The 20,646-nt window shown below is 40.7% G+C and overlaps 1 protein-coding gene across 2 annotated transcripts in view; it reads right to left on the bottom strand.

Moving 5' to 3' along the window:
• RCAN2 (regulator of calcineurin 2) overlaps positions 1-20,646 on the bottom strand; it is a 264,066-nt gene that overhangs the window by 204,768 nt on the left and 38,652 nt on the right. For both annotated transcript variants that reach the window (XM_005860939.2, XM_014535359.1), the window contains exon 2: positions 18,855-19,081. In XM_005860939.2, the coding sequence (XP_005861001.1) occupies positions 18,855-19,079 (225 nt within the window). In that variant the 5' untranslated portion in view covers positions 19,080-19,081. The remainder of the gene's footprint in view (positions 1-18,854; positions 19,082-20,646) is intronic.

Here is a 20,646-nt window from a genome sequence, read left to right as displayed (position 1 = left end):
AGAAGTAAAAGATTGCTGTCTCCAAAGAGAAGGCCAATAGCAAGTTCCTGGCACATCTGTACCAAGAATACGAAACAGAAAACAACAGACAAGGGAGCAGAGGGAGGCTATTAGCTGTAGAGCCGAAGGGTTATTAAAAATTGAAGGAGGAGGAAAAAGAAAAGAAATCATCATCCCTGATACAGCCTTTAAGATACTTTTGTGTAGAGCACCCCACATGCCATCAATCAGGAAAATGATCTCGGGCAGAGAAGAACGGGGCTGGTATAAATAATTAATGAATAAAGGCAGAAACGGACCATGGAAGTGGGAGGGGCTTTTGGAGGGAATTTAGCTGGAAAGTTCAAGCAACTGCTAACTGATTTCCTTCTCACTGATTGTCTTCCCAGCAGTGTGTGTGTGTGTGTGTGTGTGTGTGTGTGTGTACACTTATATTTTCCTGGTTAAATTTTGGATATCAAGGAAGATCCTTATTTTAAAACAAAACAAAACACACACAAAACACTGCTTGCTTTTAAGTGCTAATGAAACCTCAAGAGAAAGAATAACATTATACCACAGTTCTTATTTAATACATACAGGTCCTCAATAAATTCACTCAGAGAAAAACAATCTCAGAAAGCCACTCCTTGTCCTGTTCGCACTGAACAAAGACGAATGCCCACAGTGAGTCATATGGCTGCACAGTGCTCTCAGATATTAGAACAACTCAGAAATATTTGTTCCTGGGATGACCAAAGAGACTTGTGTGACATTATTAAAATTGTGCTCTAAATCCACAAAAGGTGCACAATTAAAGTTCTCACGTAAGTAAAACAACAAGCCATTTATTAACTGGCCTTTTTTTTATCCCAACATTTATCCAAAAATTAGAGTTCAAAAGGAAAGAAAACTACACTCTATGGTTCACCCAGCCTTGTGTTTGATCTGACAATTAAAAACATGATTAGCATTAGAAGGAATTTCGACTTTATCAGTATCAGAATAATTAAAATTATTCAATTCAAATTAAAATGGGGGGACCCTCACATTTATTGACTTTGTATTATTAACTATATCTATACATTTATATATCAAAGCCATGGCAATTTTGTTCAAAATTAGATATATGGAAGACCCAACACGGAAACAAAAATATTGAGACTGAGTTAGAAAGCTAAGAGTAAATTCTCTCAGTTCCTCTGTCACCCCACTTTCCAGCTAATGAATTACACACTGTTCTTCAAGATAGTTTAGACGCTGTACTTACAAACTGGAACTACACTTTGCATCAGCCAAGGAACGCTAACTCGCCAGAATAACTAATTTGTGTGTTCATTTTAGCACGTGATTCTATGTATTTTGTGTGCTTCCTCAGAAGCCATCAATATCTTCAGAAATGGCCCTGTACATGAAACATGAAAAAACAATTCCCGACAAAGTTGGACAATGTGTTCATCCATTCAATTAGCATCATAGCTAGGCAATTAATACATAATAAAGATATTAGCAATACAAGGAATCTTTAGTTGTGATACTAAACAACTAGCTGAGGGCTTGTCTGATTTTGTAATTTTACTACTTAACCATGAGAAAGAAGGATACACATATAATTTTGCTCTATTAATAGTCAAAGTTCATTTAGTTTAAACTGAAAGCACAGGAATGCATTTTGTAACATTTCAAACAAAATGACCTCTGAATCTTTAGGTATACCTATTTTACTTTTGGAGGCTGGGGGGAACCCACCTTGATTCACCAATTATGGAAGTCCTAAATTATGACCATTCTCTAGATGGCTTTGGGTAAATAACTAACTTATTTAACTCTATGTGTCTTTAAAAAATAAGTTAAGAATAATTATGACCAGGGATATAATAACAAATCTTAGTACTCCTTTTAACAATGCTGAAACTGTAGGGTAGGAAGAAAACTGTGGAAGAGCGAAGGTGTTAGTCCATATATGATCCTCATATTGGCCCCTACTCCCAAATCCAAAAAAAAACACAACCCTCCAATACACAATATAGAAATACCCCCAAATCCAAAGAAGCTCCCTGGTAAGTGACTTTCCAGGTGTGGTAGACAGAATAATGTCACTCATCTCCAAAGACGTTACGTCCTAATCCCTGAAACCTGATACCTTATGTAGTAAAAAAAAAAAAGGGACTTTTCAGATATGATTAAGTTAAGGACCTAAAGATGAGGAGATACCCTGAATTATGCAGGTGGGCCCAATGTCATTACAAGAGTTCTTAAGGGAGGCAGAGGGAGAGAAGGAGAGAGAGGAAAAAGGAGATGGATAGATGAAAAGATGGATGGATGGATGGATGGATGGATGATGGATAGACAGATAGATGTAATTTGTTACAGCAGCAATAGAAACTAATAGTTTATTTTGAAAAACAAAACAAACTGATTTATAGAGTTTGTTCATTTCCATGATGTAAATACTCCCATAACTAATGTAAAGCCTTGTCATTAAATGCTGCTCACAGCCAATAAGAGCCCACTTCAACATACTACCAGGTATCACTATAAATGGCACTACAACAAAGGCTATCTGTAAAAACCTGACCCAAGACTTTTACGTATTCTCATAAGGTCATTAATTTATCTTCAGTATTTTACAATTTCCTTCAACTGACCCACATGCTGAGTAGCCAGAATCCCAGTGTTGCCCTTCTTCAGGCCCCATTCACGCACATGCCTGTCAGAGACAGAGATGCATTCTGGGATACCAAATTGTAAAGGTGCTGAGCCTAACCACATGGGGAATTGGTCCCATGATAATTCAGTGAACAACTTTTCTCAGACATAACTCTTCATTGGCCTGAATGCCACAATTTCGGACATTCTGAATGTGGGAGCAGTTGAAGGGCAGAGTCACTAAAGCCGACTTAAGATCAGGCCTCCTCTGGTCCAAGGACAGAAATTCTTGGGAGATCTTACAAAGCAGTTTTTGAGAAAGGGCTCTTCATGTTATGCATGGGGAGAGGTCCTCATCCCAGCTGGTTGCTAGTGGGAATGGGTTTCTTGCAATATCCTAAGAAAAGGTATTGTAGAAAGCTTGATTTCCGTGGAATTACACTCATGGTAAGCGACTTTCAGGGTATGGTAGACAAAATAATGTCACTCACCCTCAAAGACATTCATGTCCTAATCCCTGAAACCTGTGAGTATGTTACCTTATGTGGCATAAGGGACTTTACAGGCCCCGAGTTTCCAAGGTCCCGTATCCCCTTGTCCTGCCGAGGAAGAAGTGTCACTGTCGCTCCAGCAGAGCTAGAATCAGAGCCAGTGTCCAGAGTTTCCTTACCATGTTGGAGCATCAGGCTGGCTTAGCTTGTGTTCCCTGCTGCAGTCCATCAGTCCATTGCATGTGGGGTCCACAGGGCCCCATGACTTGGAGGGGACACAGTCGAATGCAAGGAAGCCAAGAGAGAAAGAACTCCTTTTTCTGTGGGATTACGTATTCCCAAATTTTCACGGACTTGCATTGACCCCATCTCTTCTAGCCAATGATTTCTGTTTCCAGGTTCCATTAACAAGCACCTTCCCTAGGTCACCCTGACTCATTGCACATGTATTTATCCCTTTTCTGTCCATTCCCTCCCCCCAGTAACCTGCAGGGAATGGGCCAGTGGTTCCCTGGGGAGTGTGAAATTGCAGCTCCCTGGTGAAGCTACCCAAATGACATGCCTATAATGTCTGGCTTCCCCCTTTGCTTTTTTTCCTATGATTACAAACTACCTATCATTAAACCAGAAACTGCCCCCAAAAAAGTTTATAAAGAGAAGGCAGGAAGAACTTCAGCCTCCTCATTTGGTATGGAGGAAAGAAAAGAACTCAGAATGGGATGTAAAGAATTGGATCATAACTTTTTAAGTACTGCTTCCAGAGACCCTCCTAGGAGATTTTTATCCAGTAAAGAGGAGGTCCTAGAATTGGTATTAAGAAATACGGAGGCAGTCCCTCTAATCTGTGGCTGGAAACTATCAACTAGACCAGGTGCTTTTCAACTAGGGTGATTCTGCCCTCCGGGGGACATTTGGCGATGTCACAGCTGGCAGGAGATATTACTGGCATCTTGTGGGAAGAGGCCAGGGATGCTACTAAACATCCCACAGTGCATAGGGCAGCTCCCCCAACAAAGAATTATCAGTCCAAGATGTCAAGTGCCAAAGTGGAAAAATCTGAACCAGATCAGGCCATGAAAGTTTCTACGCCTCCCGTATTGTATCTATTCCTGGCAACAAAAATCTCTGACAATTAAGTATGCTGTTGCAATGCATTATTTATTAATGATGACATTTCTGTATAGATCAGAATATAAATCCTCACACTTTGTTTGTGCCCAGCAATAATTAGTATTACACGAATGACAACCTATGTCGAAGGCAATTTTAAAAGGTTACCATAAATGCCATTAGCTATCATTCTGTCTACACCAATTACATAGGATTCTCTAAAAGAAGTATTCTTGCCCTAGCTTGTTTGGCTTCGTGGATGGAGTGTCAGCCTGTGGATGAAGGGTCCCAGGTTCAATTCCAGTCAAGGACACATGCCCGGGTTTCAGGCTCAATCCCCAGTGGGGGGCATGCAGGAGACACTGATCAATGACTCTCTCTCATCATTGATATTTCTATCTCTCTCTCCCTCTCCTTTCCTCTCTAAAATCAACAAAAATATATTTGAAAAAAAAAGAATTATTCTTTCAAATTCTTAAGTGTAATAAAGTCATCCATACAAATTCAAATTCTCTTCATAATGATGTTTCTCTTGCAAAGAAATGCCACTTTTCATTCGCCTATTTTGTTATGATGCTTCCTGTATTATTTTCTTTAGAAAAATATATTTGAATTAAGTGAATAATCTTCTAAGCAAAACCCTTAAAGTACTTACTGGCTACAAAAAGTCATATTCTGATTTTAGTGGCTCTAGTCTCATTTACCTTTTCTTTCTAAAGTAAATGGTAATCCCTTTTAAAGTAATTGGGCCCCATAAATTGCCAATCACAATGAACACATATTTAAAATGAGGAAGAAATGCCAGCAGAGAGAAATATCTAGTACTTAGTAGACTTTTGTTTTCTAGGATTAAAATTTTAAATGACTTTAATTGTTCACAAAGAAAGCTTACTTGATCAATACAGTTTTCTCTGGAAACTGATGAAAAAGATAGACCAAATGGAAAGAAAATCCATTTGGCAAAATTTACAAAGGCAAATCTAACTTGTCTTTTTAGAAAACGTCTAAGGATATTGTTCAGACTGTAATAGAAACTCCAATATAGTTTAGGCTTCTCATTGAAGTGTATAAATGGAATTGCCAAATGACTATATCTGACTAGTTGTTTTTACTTTACATTCAAGATGAAAGAGAATGAAGCTAAGAGTAGTAGGGGAATGAGGACATAAATTGATAATTTATTGGTGCAGTCAAGAAATGCGTGTCTGTTCCAGACTCTGTGTGTAAGAGAGATAGCAAACAGGCTTTCCTCTGGGCTGATTCTTGTGAATAAACTGGTATTTATGCAGACTTCAAAAGGCAATCATCTGGTTTACCCCCAATCTGGATTTAGAAGTTCTTCTGAGGATAGAGAGAATAGACAATGGGGGCATACACTGCTCTATGATGAGTTATGCAACAACCACAGGCAAGAAAAGCAAAAGATTTTTAAATGATGCAAAATGCAGATGATCGACTGATAAGCAGAAATTATTATTATTATTACTGGCCGGCATTTACAGTTACTATGATCAAAGCATCATGGATTATATCATTTATATCTTCTCAGCAACCCTATGAGGTAAATACTATTACTTCATGCTATTTTATAGATAAAGACACTGGGGTTTGAAAAGGTTAAATAAACTGCTCCTGGTTACATACATAATGAACAATGGAATTGGGTTTGGGACCTGAACTTATATATTCAAAAACCCTTCTCTTAATCACTCTGCTAGACATTTTCCTGATTAAAGACAGATGTTCCAGGTTGGGAGGAGGTTTGAGTTTTGAGGTAATAAAAGTGGGGTCAACCCCATTAGAGTACTTATGGTTTAAAGAGAAGTTCAGCCTTCCCAGCATGCACTCGGTAGCAAGCCCATCACATGCACTGGTCCTTTCAGCCACACTTAGATACAGGTCATGTGACTGCCTTTCTGTCACCTTCAGATGAAAAAAGCACACTATAATACAACTTAAAAAAGTGCCTCATTTTATTCTAAGCAGCTGCTTCTCTTCATGCTTCAGTTACACTTGCATTTGGCTATGCTCATGAGCCATTAGGACTCTTATAGGCTTAAAAGTGCCACATAAAATAAATTGATCATATTTGGGCATATGCTCTGAATAGGCAATGAGAAAATCAGACTCAATATTGACCCATAGAGATCCATTTCTGGGCTTACTTCGTCATTTTTATTGCCCTGTCATCGAGTTGCAATACGGTTTACCATTTAGATGTTTCTTTAGTTTAACAGGCTATAACAACATTTAGTTTGGCTGCTTTTAGTTCATTCTGCATTGATGCCAACAGTATCACCCCCTATCCCTTGTCCTAATGTGAGAGATCTGGAGTCACCTAATTCATAAAACACAAGGCATGGAACTATATCTTGAAATGTTTAAAAATTGGGTAAAACCGCTGATTAAGGCAGCCACAAACCAAGTGGGCATCAAGTACAGACAATCAGAAGCCCTTGAAGAGGGAGGGCTTTTTATTTTGTTGCTCTTGTTGGCATTTACAACAATGAATGTGTTTAACACAGGGTTGAACAAATCCAAGTGAAAGCTCCTGACAAAGTCATCCTGTTGTCACACACAACCTAACAAGGCAGAATGCTTGGAGGTAAAATTCTAAAAAGTGTGCCCCGAATCTGGAAATGAAGAAAGCATTCCAACTGTGGAGTGGTGACAGAGTCTTTACTGAGGTGACTTTCTGTAGAGTCCAGACACAAGGGCTATTCTTAGAACAACCAAAAACAGCATGGAGCTGCCTAAAAATAATGATGACTCAACACCTAGAGGCTTCAATGATGTAATGTTGTCAAAGAACACCCTCTCGCCTCACAGGTTGCAGTTTTTAAAATAAGCAAGCTCACAGCTCACCTTCTGAGGAAAGCAACATTTCACACACTGCAGGAGAGAATTAGGACACGTGGGTCACAGATAGAATGTCCCATCTATGCATCTCCTGTCACTGTGCCATGATTTAAAGAAGTAGCCACTGACAAAGTCAAAGTCAGTTCTCTCCCTCTGCCACCTTCGCTCATCCGTTGTCCTTTCAAAACAGGTCCTGTGAGACAGGACAACAATGCTGATTGCACAAGAGGCAGGCCTGACAACTCCTGTCCTCAAGTCACTGCAGCCAGCACTTGCATGGCATCGGATGGGTCCACATGGAGACTATTGTATAGGTGCAGGGTACTGCTCAAAACAAAGAGCAAAGACATATCCCAGAGCCTCCTCTCACCCTTCTCAGGTGTGCCCAATACCTGTGCTCGGGAATATGCCGCATCCACCTCAATCTCTTGTGTCACCTAACTTGTCCTATAATTATCAGTTCTAATGAGGGCTTGCACTTCACTCACCTTTGTATTCCTAGTTCCAAGAGCAATCCTTGGGACATGGGAGATTTTCCATCATTGTTAAATAAATGATGGTAGGATTTATTGATTGGTTAATGCAGTACTCTTTCCCCATGCTAGCATATTGGAGTCAATGCCCTTCCCTGGGTATGTAGATCATATATCTTAGGATATCTTAGGATATATCTTAAGTATATATTAGGATATAATATCTCCTAAGGTTACGTTCATGAAAAAGAGAATTACTGATCAGAAAACAGCCTTCGACTTCCAAAAGGTGCTAGACCACTGTAGGAGATACTTGGGGACAGGAAGTTGCTCACACCACACAGCCAATCTCCTTGTTCTTATGGCTTTCTCTGTTCAGCAAGGAACAAAGCCAGAGATGAAGGCTTGAGAATTCAGGCTGGGTGTATTATAAATTGGCACAATAAAAAAATCTGCATTTTATTTAATATGCTAGGTCTTACACCTATATCCAAGGGTCTCTTTTTCTAAAACAGTGACCTTTTGCAGCAATACCTTCCTCATGTACTTCTGGAATTCCCAAAAGTCAGTTCCCAAGCTCCAAAGGAAAATCATTCCTATGATTGTGTAGCTCTTTCTCATTGTGGCATATTTGTAGATGCTGTTTTTGAATAAAAATAATTTTACTCGGGTTGGTTACCCACCTGACACATGACTGTACACATGACTCTGAGTGACTTCCTTGTTTCCACATGTCAAATCCACCCTAAATGCAAAGACTTTGCACAGATCAGGACAATGCAAGGAATGTGCTAACAGTGATGCCAGAAGAGGACTCTTTGAAAGGGACGCTACTTGCACAGAAATGTGAACTCAGACATGTTTGTTTAGGGGAATGACAACACGCTAGAATGGAGAGCCCAGTTGTGGACAGGAAGCAGGTCAAAGGCAGGGCCAGGAAACCAAAGGAATGCACTTTCTTCTCCTCTTTCTAAATCATGATGTCCCCATACTCCCAACTCCCACATGTAAAGCAGAACTATCTGCAGGAAGCAGATTTCATGGAAGCTAGTTATCTGTGCCAAATTTTTGACACCAAAGACTCATTTCTCTGAAACTTTCAAAAGAAGCTATTTGAAAAGCTAAACTCCTTTCCTCATCTATGCCCCTTGGGAAGCCCTGAACTTTATCTACATGGTGATAAATGTAAGTGGACTTCTGACCCAAGTTTTGCAACTGGAGAGAACACAATACCAAGGAGGAAACGAATCTATTTGGGGGAAAGAATAAAATCTCAAGTGTCAGGCATTGAAACTACAGTAACTTCCCATGAAATAATCTAGCTCTAGGCCTTTAGGGTTCAAAATTAGAGTGATTTATTATAAGGGCAAACCAACACACATATCCTCCAATGATTTATATGTGCTCATTTCTCACCAATTAATATTCCAATAAAGATCAGATTTAAGAGACAAACTTATGATGTAATTAGCAATGTGACCATGTGCTATTCCCACACCTGCTGTGGAAGATATTGTTGGCAATTGTGTTGGCCAAGTTACATTTTTTCCTTGAAGATGTTTAAAAACTATTCTTCCAAACCATGAGAGTTATAGGGGGGGAATGGTGTATGCTAGAATCTACCAATTCAGGTGATTTTTTTTTCTATTTGTAGTGGAATTTTAAACATCGACAAAGTATACCCTTAGTGACAGTTGGCCAGCCTCCTTGTATGCTGGAAAGTGATTGCTAACCCTTTGCACGCCATAAGCATCTATAGACGCAAGGCTGGTTTCCTTTTTGGATGCATGGCAGTTAACTGGTTAACACTCTCATACAAAACATGAACAAACTTTGATCAGATAATTCAGAAATTTTTCTTACATTACACCTATACATAATTAGGTTGATACAAAAGAAACAGAATATCAAGACTGATAGAGTACAAATAGAGTGGCTATAACTGAGTATTAATTTTTAATATGAATTCTTGGGAAGCCTAAAAAAACGAGAGAGAGAGGGAGAGGGAGAGGGAGAGGGAGAGGGAATCAAGTAAGCTACATAATTTTGCTAGTGAGAATACCAGTTCTCAGGGTAAACTAAGCTTTCTTGGCACTATGTTCTGATCACGTGACCTTTCTATGGGGACAGTGAACAACATGTATCCCACCATAAATGCAGAGACGGTTTTCATGTGGCCAAGACTGAAATTAAGCTTTCCTGAAGCTCAAGGTTATGATATAAAAACACAACTTCGTTAGGTTCCTGCGAAGAGCTGGCTAAGGTAAGCCTTTCGTCCAGCTTCCCCCACATACGTGCCGTCCCTGTCCATCTGCTTTAGAAGAGCCCCTTCCTTCCTGAACCAGAGGGAGGTGCTCATCGGCTTGGGTGGTGGGGAGAGGATAAAGGAAAAGGAGGACGGGAGCCCATGTTTACCAAGATCCAGTGCTGTGCCACCTCCTCTACCCACTTCGCCTCATGTAATCACAGAACAAGCCCATCGGGAAGGTGTGGCTAACCCCATTTTACAAAAGAGGGAACTGAGGTTCATGATCACACAACTGGGTGCAGTGGAGACAAACCCTGCCGAACCCAAAGCCCTTGCACTGGGCTCCTCTGTCACCTGGAAGTGTCCGTGTGATGTCCCGAGCTGCGTTCGACTTTACAGGACGCAGAATGACGAGCTCGCTCTCCTGCCCTCAACATACTTATTCTCATCCAGCTGCAGGGTAAGACTAGACCGGCACGTAAGGCAGCGCGCTCTATGTACTTACAGTATAATAAATGAAATAATTTAAAGTTAATACTAGCTACACTTTTGGAGGGGAGGAAGTGGAGGCTTCGAACAAAGCACAAGATGAAAAATCTTAATTATGTCATGTATCTGATCAATGGAACTCCCCTTGACACACTGACAGGTGTGTATGTTTAGAAGGATGGTTATGCCATATAAGACAACACTCCCAGCAAAACACAGCATTACCAAATGTTACCAGAAACTGATCAAACTTAAAGAGCAATCAGCTGCACGTGTTCTGCTTCTATATATCCATTCCGCTCAAAAGGTAGAAGTGTGTAGTTGAACGCTGCCTGCTTAATATTATACATGAGTGAATCATCATGAGATACAAGCAACACATTAATAACCCCGCTCTCACAAAGTAACTATCACACGATGTTCCTGGAATTGGCACTCAGCTCATCTATATCACACTGACCCCCTCCATTGAGCTAATGTCAGGCCTTCTGCGAAGGGTACGTTGGTGGGGTTTTAAAGTTCATGTCCAAACTCTCTGACTTTCTCTGTTTATTTCTGAGTTGGTCAGGAATTCCAGGATGACTGAACTGATACCAGAATCAAGAACGTCAAGTGAGGCAGGGTGAGACCCATGCCATGTCAGCTGGTGAGAGCAAAAATAATAATAATTAAGCTTATTTTCCTCCATCCTTCCCCTGGGCTCCCTCTCTGAGACTCTCTGAAAGAGGAGAGTTCTTAGGCAACAGAACTCAGAGTTACCCTTGAATTTATCTCCTTTTACATTTGAGCTACTGAAAACAATCTGATTATGGCCAGGCCTCTGTAATGGTGGGTGCACTTCCCCGGGGCTCCTGGCCCAGGAAGAGAGTGGAGGATGAAATCCAGGCGGCCCCCTGCCTGTCAAGCCAGCCACACCACTCAGGCCTTCATCACCCCTTCAGCCCAGAGGAAGGGCATTGTTTTTTCAGATCCACCTGTCTTGCCCCAGGCAGTATACCCTAGGACAGCTTCTGCCACGGGACCACCTTCTAACAGTTCGCAGAGTCACTCTGCGGGCCAGCAGCAGCTCTGATGGAAACCATCGGAAGTGGCTTCCACATCCCTCCATTTTTCCAAGAAGGGAAAAAAGCCCCATGTCCCTCCTTCATATCATCCCGGACTCACTGAAACAAGGCAGCCTTTTTTCCCCAGGTGCCATCAAGATTATATGCTCGCCCGGTCTTTGGCACAGAAACCAAATACTCTCAGCTCTCTGTGCATCGGGCTTCATTCTTTCCAGGGCCTCAGTTATTTCCCGGGAGTGAAGCTGGGCATTCAGAGTGGCTTGTCAGGCTCTTGAGCCCCAGGGGGTCACTCAGTGCTGGGGAGAAGAAAGACGCTAAATATGTCTCTGGAATATTTTAGTCACTTCAAGAAAGGTTATGGTTCCAGGGAATGTCCTCCAGCAGCTCTCAGATGGGCCCCACGCTGGGCCTCTCGTCTGGCAGGTGTCCCCAAGTGATTAGCAGAGACTAATTATGGACAGTCATCGTCCAGCGGAAAGGGAAAACAGGACCGACTGACTGAGCACCAGGACCTGCAGTGTCTTTTTATAATTTAAGCATTCTGTAAAACACCAACCCCAGCCGTAAATGTCACCTCTACCCAGAGAGAATGAAAAGCACTAGTGAAACAAACTCCTAAGTATTCCTTGAATATCCTGGTGTCTAATTTAACTGCTACCTGCTTTAATATTTAAAATGAATGTTTGATGATCGTGTCCCCACCCTCAAGTCACAATAGTTCACTTTAGTCTTTTTAACCTATATTCAGTGACACAAGCTACAGTGAATTATTGTCTGCTGTTCATCCTTTGCAGCATATCCTTAGCATGAATTTTCCAACCAGCTTAAATCATGCCCATAACAGTTTTCTAAGGTTTTCCAAAGCCCTGGATTTCAGTGTTCTTTGCTGCCTTTTCTTTTACCTTTTCTCATCTCTTCCTTTTCTTTTTAAAGAGTAGTTATAGAAAAAAATATGTGGTGTTTTTTTTTTAACTGGAATGGCAATGTTGTCAATTGTTTTTACTCCCTTGGCTTACTAAGTAGGTCAGTCACCTCTAAAAGAATGAAATACCATGTAAAAAAAACCTGACATATAAAACAGATTTCTTCATATGAGTATTGTATCTTAACTATAAGAGCGATTTGGACTCAATGCATTTACATTTAGCATGAGCCTTGCTATTGAGTCACCTGAGTTCTGTCTGCTTTACATCCCTTTACTGGAAAGTCCATGCTGATGGATAGTCAACTTCATTTCTAGTCTCTGTTTTCCACGGTAGAATTGAGAGATGGTGAGGTACAAAGGGTAATGAACTTGACCTAAAAGTCAAGAGGCCTCCTCTGCTCCTTGTTATCTCTCTACTTAATTAATCAACGATCCTGGCAAATTCACCCTTTGTGTCTTAGTCACCATTTAAGTGGAGGTTCAGTTCAACACTGACTGAGTACCTACTGTGTGTCAGGCCCAGTGCAAGGTGCTGGAAATACAAGAAAAAAAAAGAAGAATATAATTTTGTATTTTATTACTTTAAGACATTGGAGTCTAGAAAGAGAAAATGCAAATGAAGAGAAGCAAAATATTTTGCAATAGACGCTCTCTGGAGTGAAGAGAAAGCTGTGCCTGGAGCAGTCACTGTCTCCCTGACTGCAGGAGGGTCTCCCCTGGACTCAGACCACCCCATTGGTCAGGAAAATGGTGAGAGGATGGGCAGCAAGAGCAGTGACAAAGGTCAAGACCAAAGGTTTTAAATTGTAGGCACTTGAAGGAGGAGACTGTCCATTGGGCTCGGGAAGGCCACACAGGCAGCACCCATGCACAGTGCTCATCCTGGCACCAAAGTGTCCTTCGTTTCCAATAGATTCAAGCTGCTCATTGCAGGAAAATGCATTTCATTGTGCTTCTTGACGCCGTAGCCATTCCAGACTGGTGATGCGTCCATTCTCCTTTGGAACATGGAGTGTGGGTGCATTTTTATATATTCTACAACCTGCTGTCTAAAACTCGTGAGGCCTGACATGTTAGGGATTCAGAATTTGGGGATTTGGAAACGGAATATGTACATATGCTCATATCGGGTGATGCCCTGCAAGGTCTGAGGCAGCCGCCACAGTTAAGACAGGAATATTTCTGCAGAGAGATGGATGAATATTCACACTAGAATGAGTTTTCCATCAGTACAGGTTAGATTTGGAATGAATTAGGTCAAGTAAGGTTTTCCTTTCTCAAAATGGTTATGAAGAAAGGCTGGGTTTTCTGAGGTTTTCAGTTTTCAGTGCTGATAAGGGTTGGGGCCTGCAGTGGTGAAGTGCAAAGCACACACTCACATTTTCCTGCAAACTAAAGTGGAGACAAATCTTATGCGGGGACTAAATTAAAAATCACAACTCATCAGACTTAACTTTGAAAACCCTGGAGGAAATGCTGCCAGTGTGCGACAAGACCAGTGCCTCATCAGTTCAGTTCAAGAAGAAGGAACTGGTATATTTAGTGGTCACAACTTTGAACATCAGGATCCTCCCAGCCCCTCACAATGCATGGAGGTGATCCACTTATGAGAAACACAAAGCTCAGGAGACTAATGGAGCTGGGTCTCTTATGCTCATTCTGGTAGAATATATTCTTTAATGGTTGGCAGAAATGACCCCTTATTGAGAAAACAAAGCAAAACCTACCAAAAAAAACAACAACAAAACCTTGTGCATATTTGTGTGTGTGTGTGTGTGTCTGTGTGTGTGAAAGGCCATGACTATAGTTGAAAATATATGTTAAATGTCCTTTGGATTTAGCATCACTGTGAGCATGTATTATGTTTATTTCCTTACTAGATGCCCGTTGCAGGAAGAATAGGGCTTCGCTCCTGTCTCTGCCACTCCTCCCCCACCCTTCTCTGCCATTCCTACCCCGCCCTTCTCTGCCATACCTACCCCGCCCATTTCTGCCGCTTCTCTCCCGCCCATTTCTGCTACCTCAGTTCCGTTGCTTGGCTTCCTTCTACAGTGTCTTCAGTCTTCGCTCCCAGCCGGTATATGCAAATTAGCCGCCATCTTTGTTGGTGTCTAATTTGCATATCACTCTGATTAGCCTGTGGTGGGCATAGTGAAGGTATGGTCAATTTGCATCTTTGTCTATTATTAGATAGGATTTTGAATCATTTTCTCTTGGTAGACTCTAAACTCAATGAATGTATGCTATCTGGTTCACCACCACATCTCCAAAGCTAAGTAGCATGCCAGGTTTCATTAAATATTTACATATTAACAGGCACAGTTGTGATGTTTAAGAGCACAGACTCTGTCACTTGGCAGCTGAGGTTTGAATCCCTGCTGTGCTGCTACTAGCTGTGGGACCATGGGCAGCCTCTCTGTGACTCAGTGTCCTCATCTGAAAAATGGGATACTTACTATATCAATGTAGATGGACTAAGACTTAAGTAATACTCCAACAACAAAGCCCCACATCCCAGTGCCTTAAAGTGACAAAGGCTATTTTTTCCTTGTCACATTACATGTTCATCATAGGTTGGTCAGGACTCTCTGTGTAATCCATTCCTCACTCCATGACCCAAGCTGCCTGAGCAGGCAGAGCTGGCACTACCTGGCACAATGCCAGTTGCCCTAGTGCAATGAAAAGAACATCCTTCAGGGTCAAACATTGGTAATAAAATGCTTGACCTGAAAGTGACATAGGTCATTTCTGCTTACACATTGTGCAGAACTAGCCAGAGGGGTCCAGGGAACACAACCCTTCCATGTTCCCAGGAGGTAGAGAGGCCAAAAGATACCACCGTCCTAGGGTTATCATGGCTGTTAAAGGGCTGTGGCCATAAAGCATTTGGAAGAGCATCTGGCACCTTGCTACATGCTATATAAGTGTTTGCTACTGCCATTATTATCATTAAATTCATATTTTTTGGAAGCCGTTATAAAGTCAATGTTTAGGTGTCTCCTTTTTAAACTGAATTTGCCTAATGGTGGTTTTTCTGCTGTTCTCCTTTGGGTATCAGTGAGTGCCAAAGTCCCATCAAGCAGACACTTACCCACCTTCAGTATAGAGCAGTGATGGCGAACCTATGACATGCGAGTCAGAGGTGACACGCGAACTCATTTTTTTTGGTTGATTTTTCTTTGCTAAATGGCATTTAAATATATAAAATAAATATCAAAAATATAAGTCTTTGTTTTACTATGGTTGCAAATATCAAAAAATTTCTATATGTGACGGCACCAGAGTTGAGTTAGGGTTTTTCAAAATGCTGACACACCGAGCTCAAAAGGTTCGCCATCACTGATATAGAGAGCAGCCCACAGGATGCCCCTCCAGCTCACCTGTCTCAAGATGACTTTTGCAGCCCAACTGGATGCAGAAAAGCAAACCCAGGTGAGCGTGCCAAAGGGAAATGAACCCTAGCAACTTTCAGGTGCTGTGAGCTGTGAACATCCTAGCTGTAAATGTGTTTCACACAAAAATATTTATGCTTCAAGCTGCAGCATGCATACAGCAATCTGTATTTATAGGTTTCAGATGCCCATTTCCTCCAGCTCCGGTTCTCCTTTGTGTTATATAAACAAATCTCAACCATCGGGCCCATAACAAGCCGCACTGAAGTATGTATGTGCTCATGCCTAGCAAAAGCCTCAAATCAAAATACAATCTCACAGAAAAGGAGTGAACATCATGGCCCTCACAAGGCTGTTTTAAAAGAGTTCTTTAGGTGCCAGAACTTAGAATTTAAATAGGATAGCAGGAAGGGGCATATCAGATTCTTTGTCACTCTGATTAGCAGGAACAAACATAACCAGAAGATAATATCCTCTTACCTATATTAAGAGAAGTACAATCCAGTACCTTCCAAGTCACCTCAGAAAGGAAAAGGGCTTAGGAGCAGTGTCTCAGACAGGTGGGAAAATAGAGGAAAGATGGCTACAGAAGCAAAACCTTTCATTCCTATTCTGCTAAGGAAGTTAAAATGCATGCTTTATAAGAATGGCAAGAAACAAGCTAAATCTAGCTAATCAATATCAAGAAAAAAGAATTCTGCCAAAACAAGTTACACATGTTACCGCTTACCCACCGGGTCCTCTGAAATGAACACTAAGCATCATTTCTGCTATCTTATCTCCCTGATATACTCCCAGGCACCTTCTCAAAGCCAAATATTTTAGCCAATCACCATGGCCAGCCTTGCCCACAGGCAAAAACAAGTGCTAAAAAGGTTTCTTGCTTTTTTTCCTCTCTGCCTAAAAATATCTCCCCACTAGTATAGCTCAGCGCCCCAAATGTGCACCCTTTGGGAAAGATAACTATCATCAGACTTCATAGTTCAGATTCATGAACTTTGAAAGTTGTCTAAGAAGTTCCTGAGAGAGTGGTGTATAAGACAATGAGCTTTATTAAGGCAGTGAAAAAATGGAGGTATAGAGAAGAAGACAGTATGAAACTTGAAGACAAACATGTGGCAGTGAAAATGAGGAACACTTTTTCCCCTAGAATCCCAGGGATCATGCCTCCTGGCTATTGTCAACTCAAGTGGTATCTGATAATCTTGCTTTGTCACCTTTAAACTGTATATATGTAATTAAATCAAAATGTAATCAAATCAAAATGTAATCTGTACCCGATTATTTTATATCCTAGAACCTAGCAAATCTCCATTTCCTGTCTGATTTAATAAGTTTAATCATGTAGACATTGGCTAAGTATAAAATTCACCTTCTTGGCTAAAAATGTGATCCAAATAATTTGAACCTCATTCCACTGAACTACATATACATATATACATCTGGTTGATTTCACCTCAATATTTTATCAAGGTTATTTTAAAACCAAATACTATCTGTAAAGATGCAAAATACCAACTTTGTATTCAAAATAAATGAGAATATTTTGTAATCTATGATTCAATGACAGATTAGAATATCAAAATAGATCTGGGCACATTGCCATGAACTCTGCCCAACCCTCGGGCTTTCCACATAACCAGTTCTGTTCCCTGATCAGCCTTTCTTGAGCAGCACTCCTGAATGAGATTAGCTCTTTCCTAGGTGTTTTTATTGTTGTTATTGTTTTAATCTACTGGGAAATATTTAATCAGGAAAGTTTCAAAATCCCCATTCAACCTCTAAGGAAAATCCTTCTAATTGTTGATATTTAAGTGAATAGCTGATAAAATGAGAAAACATGGAACCTTGTTGCATAGTTAGCCTCAGGTAGATTTCAGGGGAAATTACTTGCTCTGAGTAAATTACAATCTGTGTTATAACCTGGTTATAATCCAAGTAAAATTGAGTAAAATTCTCAGTTTCTGTGCTATTTTCTGACTTCAAATAATCCAGTGATGACAGCTCTGGAGGTTCTAATCACATCTAAGTGCTTAGATTTCAAGCTATTTTTAGTCCATTTTTTTTCAATCATTCAACTCCAAAATAATAGCATGATAAAAACTATCTTTAAATAGCTTGAAATAATTCCTAATCCTCTGGGCTATCAGAATTGCTTACAAAACTCATAAAATCCAGGGGGGGAAAATACCATAGGTAATTATTTTCAGACAACAGAGTTTGGACTTCAGCAATTGGCAAAAACTGTTTTTGAAAGAGCAAAATCATAAATCCTACCCTTAATCTCACACAGAGCCACATACTTCGGTTTTAGAAAAAAGGCCCTTCTTCCCCCAAATGTCTGCCATGTTTTATAACATAAGATAATAGTGGATATTTACAATTAGAAATCCATGTCCACAAGGGAAGGTTTGATCATTTGATCTACTTACACAACACACTCAAAAGGCCAGAAAATTCTGAAATGGAAGATCTCCAAACAGAATCTTTACTCTGATTTCGAAGAATACCTACACTAAGTCAAGTTTGTCTCTTCAAGTGGGAAACTTCATTTTCTGGAAAATGCTTGTACACAGACAACCTCATTCTCAAATCATTTCAAATCAAGGAGTTAACCACTTTCATTCACATTCTTATAACACACGCATAATAATTCCATCCTCTGTGGAATCAATGAGCAAGATTTAGAGGGCCAACACCAAATTACCTTTCTTATAACTGCTGCAGTTCTTGGATGAAAGCTATTTTTAGAATATTCATCCAACTTCAGGAGAGATAGGGATGAAACAGAGCTTGTGCTGTTTTGAGGAAGGTGAATTATGTTGTTGGCATAATAGGGGAAGATAATTTGATAATTTCTTTTTTTATGACATCTGTTTCCTAGCCCAAGGGATATCGCCTGCAATCACTGTTCCTAACACCACTTGTTTTGTTAGAGAGACCTGTGAGTCGCAGAGGACAAGATTTGATTCAACACAGTCTCATCTACCACCTTGTCACCAGTACCTCCAAAGTTAGCCAGTCATAGAACAGGCCTTTCTCCTCCTGCTCTGTGAGCCAAGAATAAAACCAACTACAAGTTTCAACCACTTCAAAACGTCAGTCACAAGGGAGCCATGGACATATTTTGGGCTAATGCCACAGAGCCCATGTTTCAGGAGCAGGAAAGCCTTACCTTGCTTTCTTCTCCTTCAAACACTGACTGGTGAACGTTGCATGCAAACAAGGAGTTGGGGAGGTCGTTGAAGTCGGTGATCGCTTGGAAGGCTTCCTCTGCGAAGCACTGAGTTACAGCCCAGTCCCTGTCTATGCAGCAGAGCAAGAACAGTCCTTCATCGTCTGCGATGTGTCCTTGCTGCCCCGGGTTCCTCATTCCAATGAAGTAAGAGTCTCCCCTCATACCTGAGGATGCAAAGCCAAACACGTGTCAGAGTAGAATTTGATGATTCCTTAAAACTTGGTGTTCACGTCACGGCACCGGAGAGTCTGGGGCAGAGCAGGGGAGGAGGATCAGGAGGAGAATCAGGGGCTATTGGAGACCCAACAAGTTCATGTTATCCCCTTGACCTCTGAGTCACAATTTCCCATACAGCTCTGCTTCTGGGCAAGAACCAGTCAGTGCTATGGGATGAAAAAAAATCCAAAAACAATCCTCCAAAAGGAGTTGGAAGCCAGGGGCTCAAGCCAAGGTGCTAGTGTTTACTAGAGGCGGGACCTGGGAAAGTTACACAGTTATCTGAGCCTCTGCTTCATTATGAGAGTCAAATGGACTCAAACAGAAAAACATGTGCGAAAGAGCTTTGATATGTTCGTTACATGATGAATTTATACACCACCACCACCAATGCCTAGACTTTATTGAGTTCCTGGAACTGTTCTATGATTTACATGCATTAAATAACCCATCTAACCTTGACAATAGTCTATGAGATGGGTTCCAATATTATCTCCATTTTACATTTGGGAAAACTTGGGAACAAAGCAAGGTAAGAAACGTTTACAAGGTCAATGGCAGGACTTGGATTCAAACCCAGGGAGTTTGGCAACAGAGCTCACTTTTCTATAACTTAGAAATCAAGCAGATCAAAATTAGTGCAAGTCTATAGTTAAGGCAGTGCAACCTACTTCGTTTCCACCTGAATCCTGATTACAGTTACTCTAATAATTAACAGTTTACCCACTATGAGGACTCTCACACACACACATCTTCTGCATGGGATGCTTACTCTAAGTAATTTTGTGAACCTTGGATCTTGAAAAATCAAGTACTATTTTGGCTCATCACCCCCAACAGGAAGCTTTCTAGTATTAATCTCATCTGTGTTCCATAATTTTATTTCCTCACTCCTTACATTCAAAATTCTACCCAACTGCAACCAGTTGGAAAGTTGTTGTTTTTCCATTTTTTGATACTAGTCTATAATGCAGTACATTTTATCCATCTCCCCAAATACTTCAATGAGAGTCCCTACATTTTTCTTTTGGGGCCTATCATAATATTATGTTCAAATGTCAATATTTAGAGGCCTAGAAGGCCATACAACTTGCCCATGGGTATGCAGATAAGACTGACAGGCAGTTATGATGTGGCTCCTGGATCATCTTCTGTAAACTCCTTTCCCCTAACCCCAGCATGGCACAGCCTCAGAATAAAGAACAGAAAAGTGCTACCATGAGATGTCACTCAGCCCTCCTGACGTTTAAACACAAAGTCTGAATCCCCAAACAAAAATAAGTTTCTGCTTATATTTCTCTTGAACTCTGGTGATGAGGTTATGATTTTTGTTTTTATTTTTCCTGGAAACAAAACCCAAATGGGACCCTGATAAGCAGTATTTGATGACAATATAAATAATGCCTTATATATAAAATCTTGGGCCTGGTTGGGACAGAGCCAAAAATTGGAAGAATTTGAAGTAGTAACTCTAAAACCAGGTCACTGTAATTATGGTCAATAAAAATCTTAT

The sequence above is a fragment of the Myotis brandtii genome, unplaced genomic scaffold (assembly GCF_000412655.1).
Source record: "Myotis brandtii unplaced genomic scaffold, ASM41265v1 scaffold143, whole genome shotgun sequence".
NCBI classification, from domain to species: Eukaryota; Metazoa; Chordata; class Mammalia; order Chiroptera; family Vespertilionidae; genus Myotis; species Myotis brandtii.
Note: the sequence above shows the minus strand (reverse complement) of the source record. Positions and strands in the feature narration are given on the sequence as shown.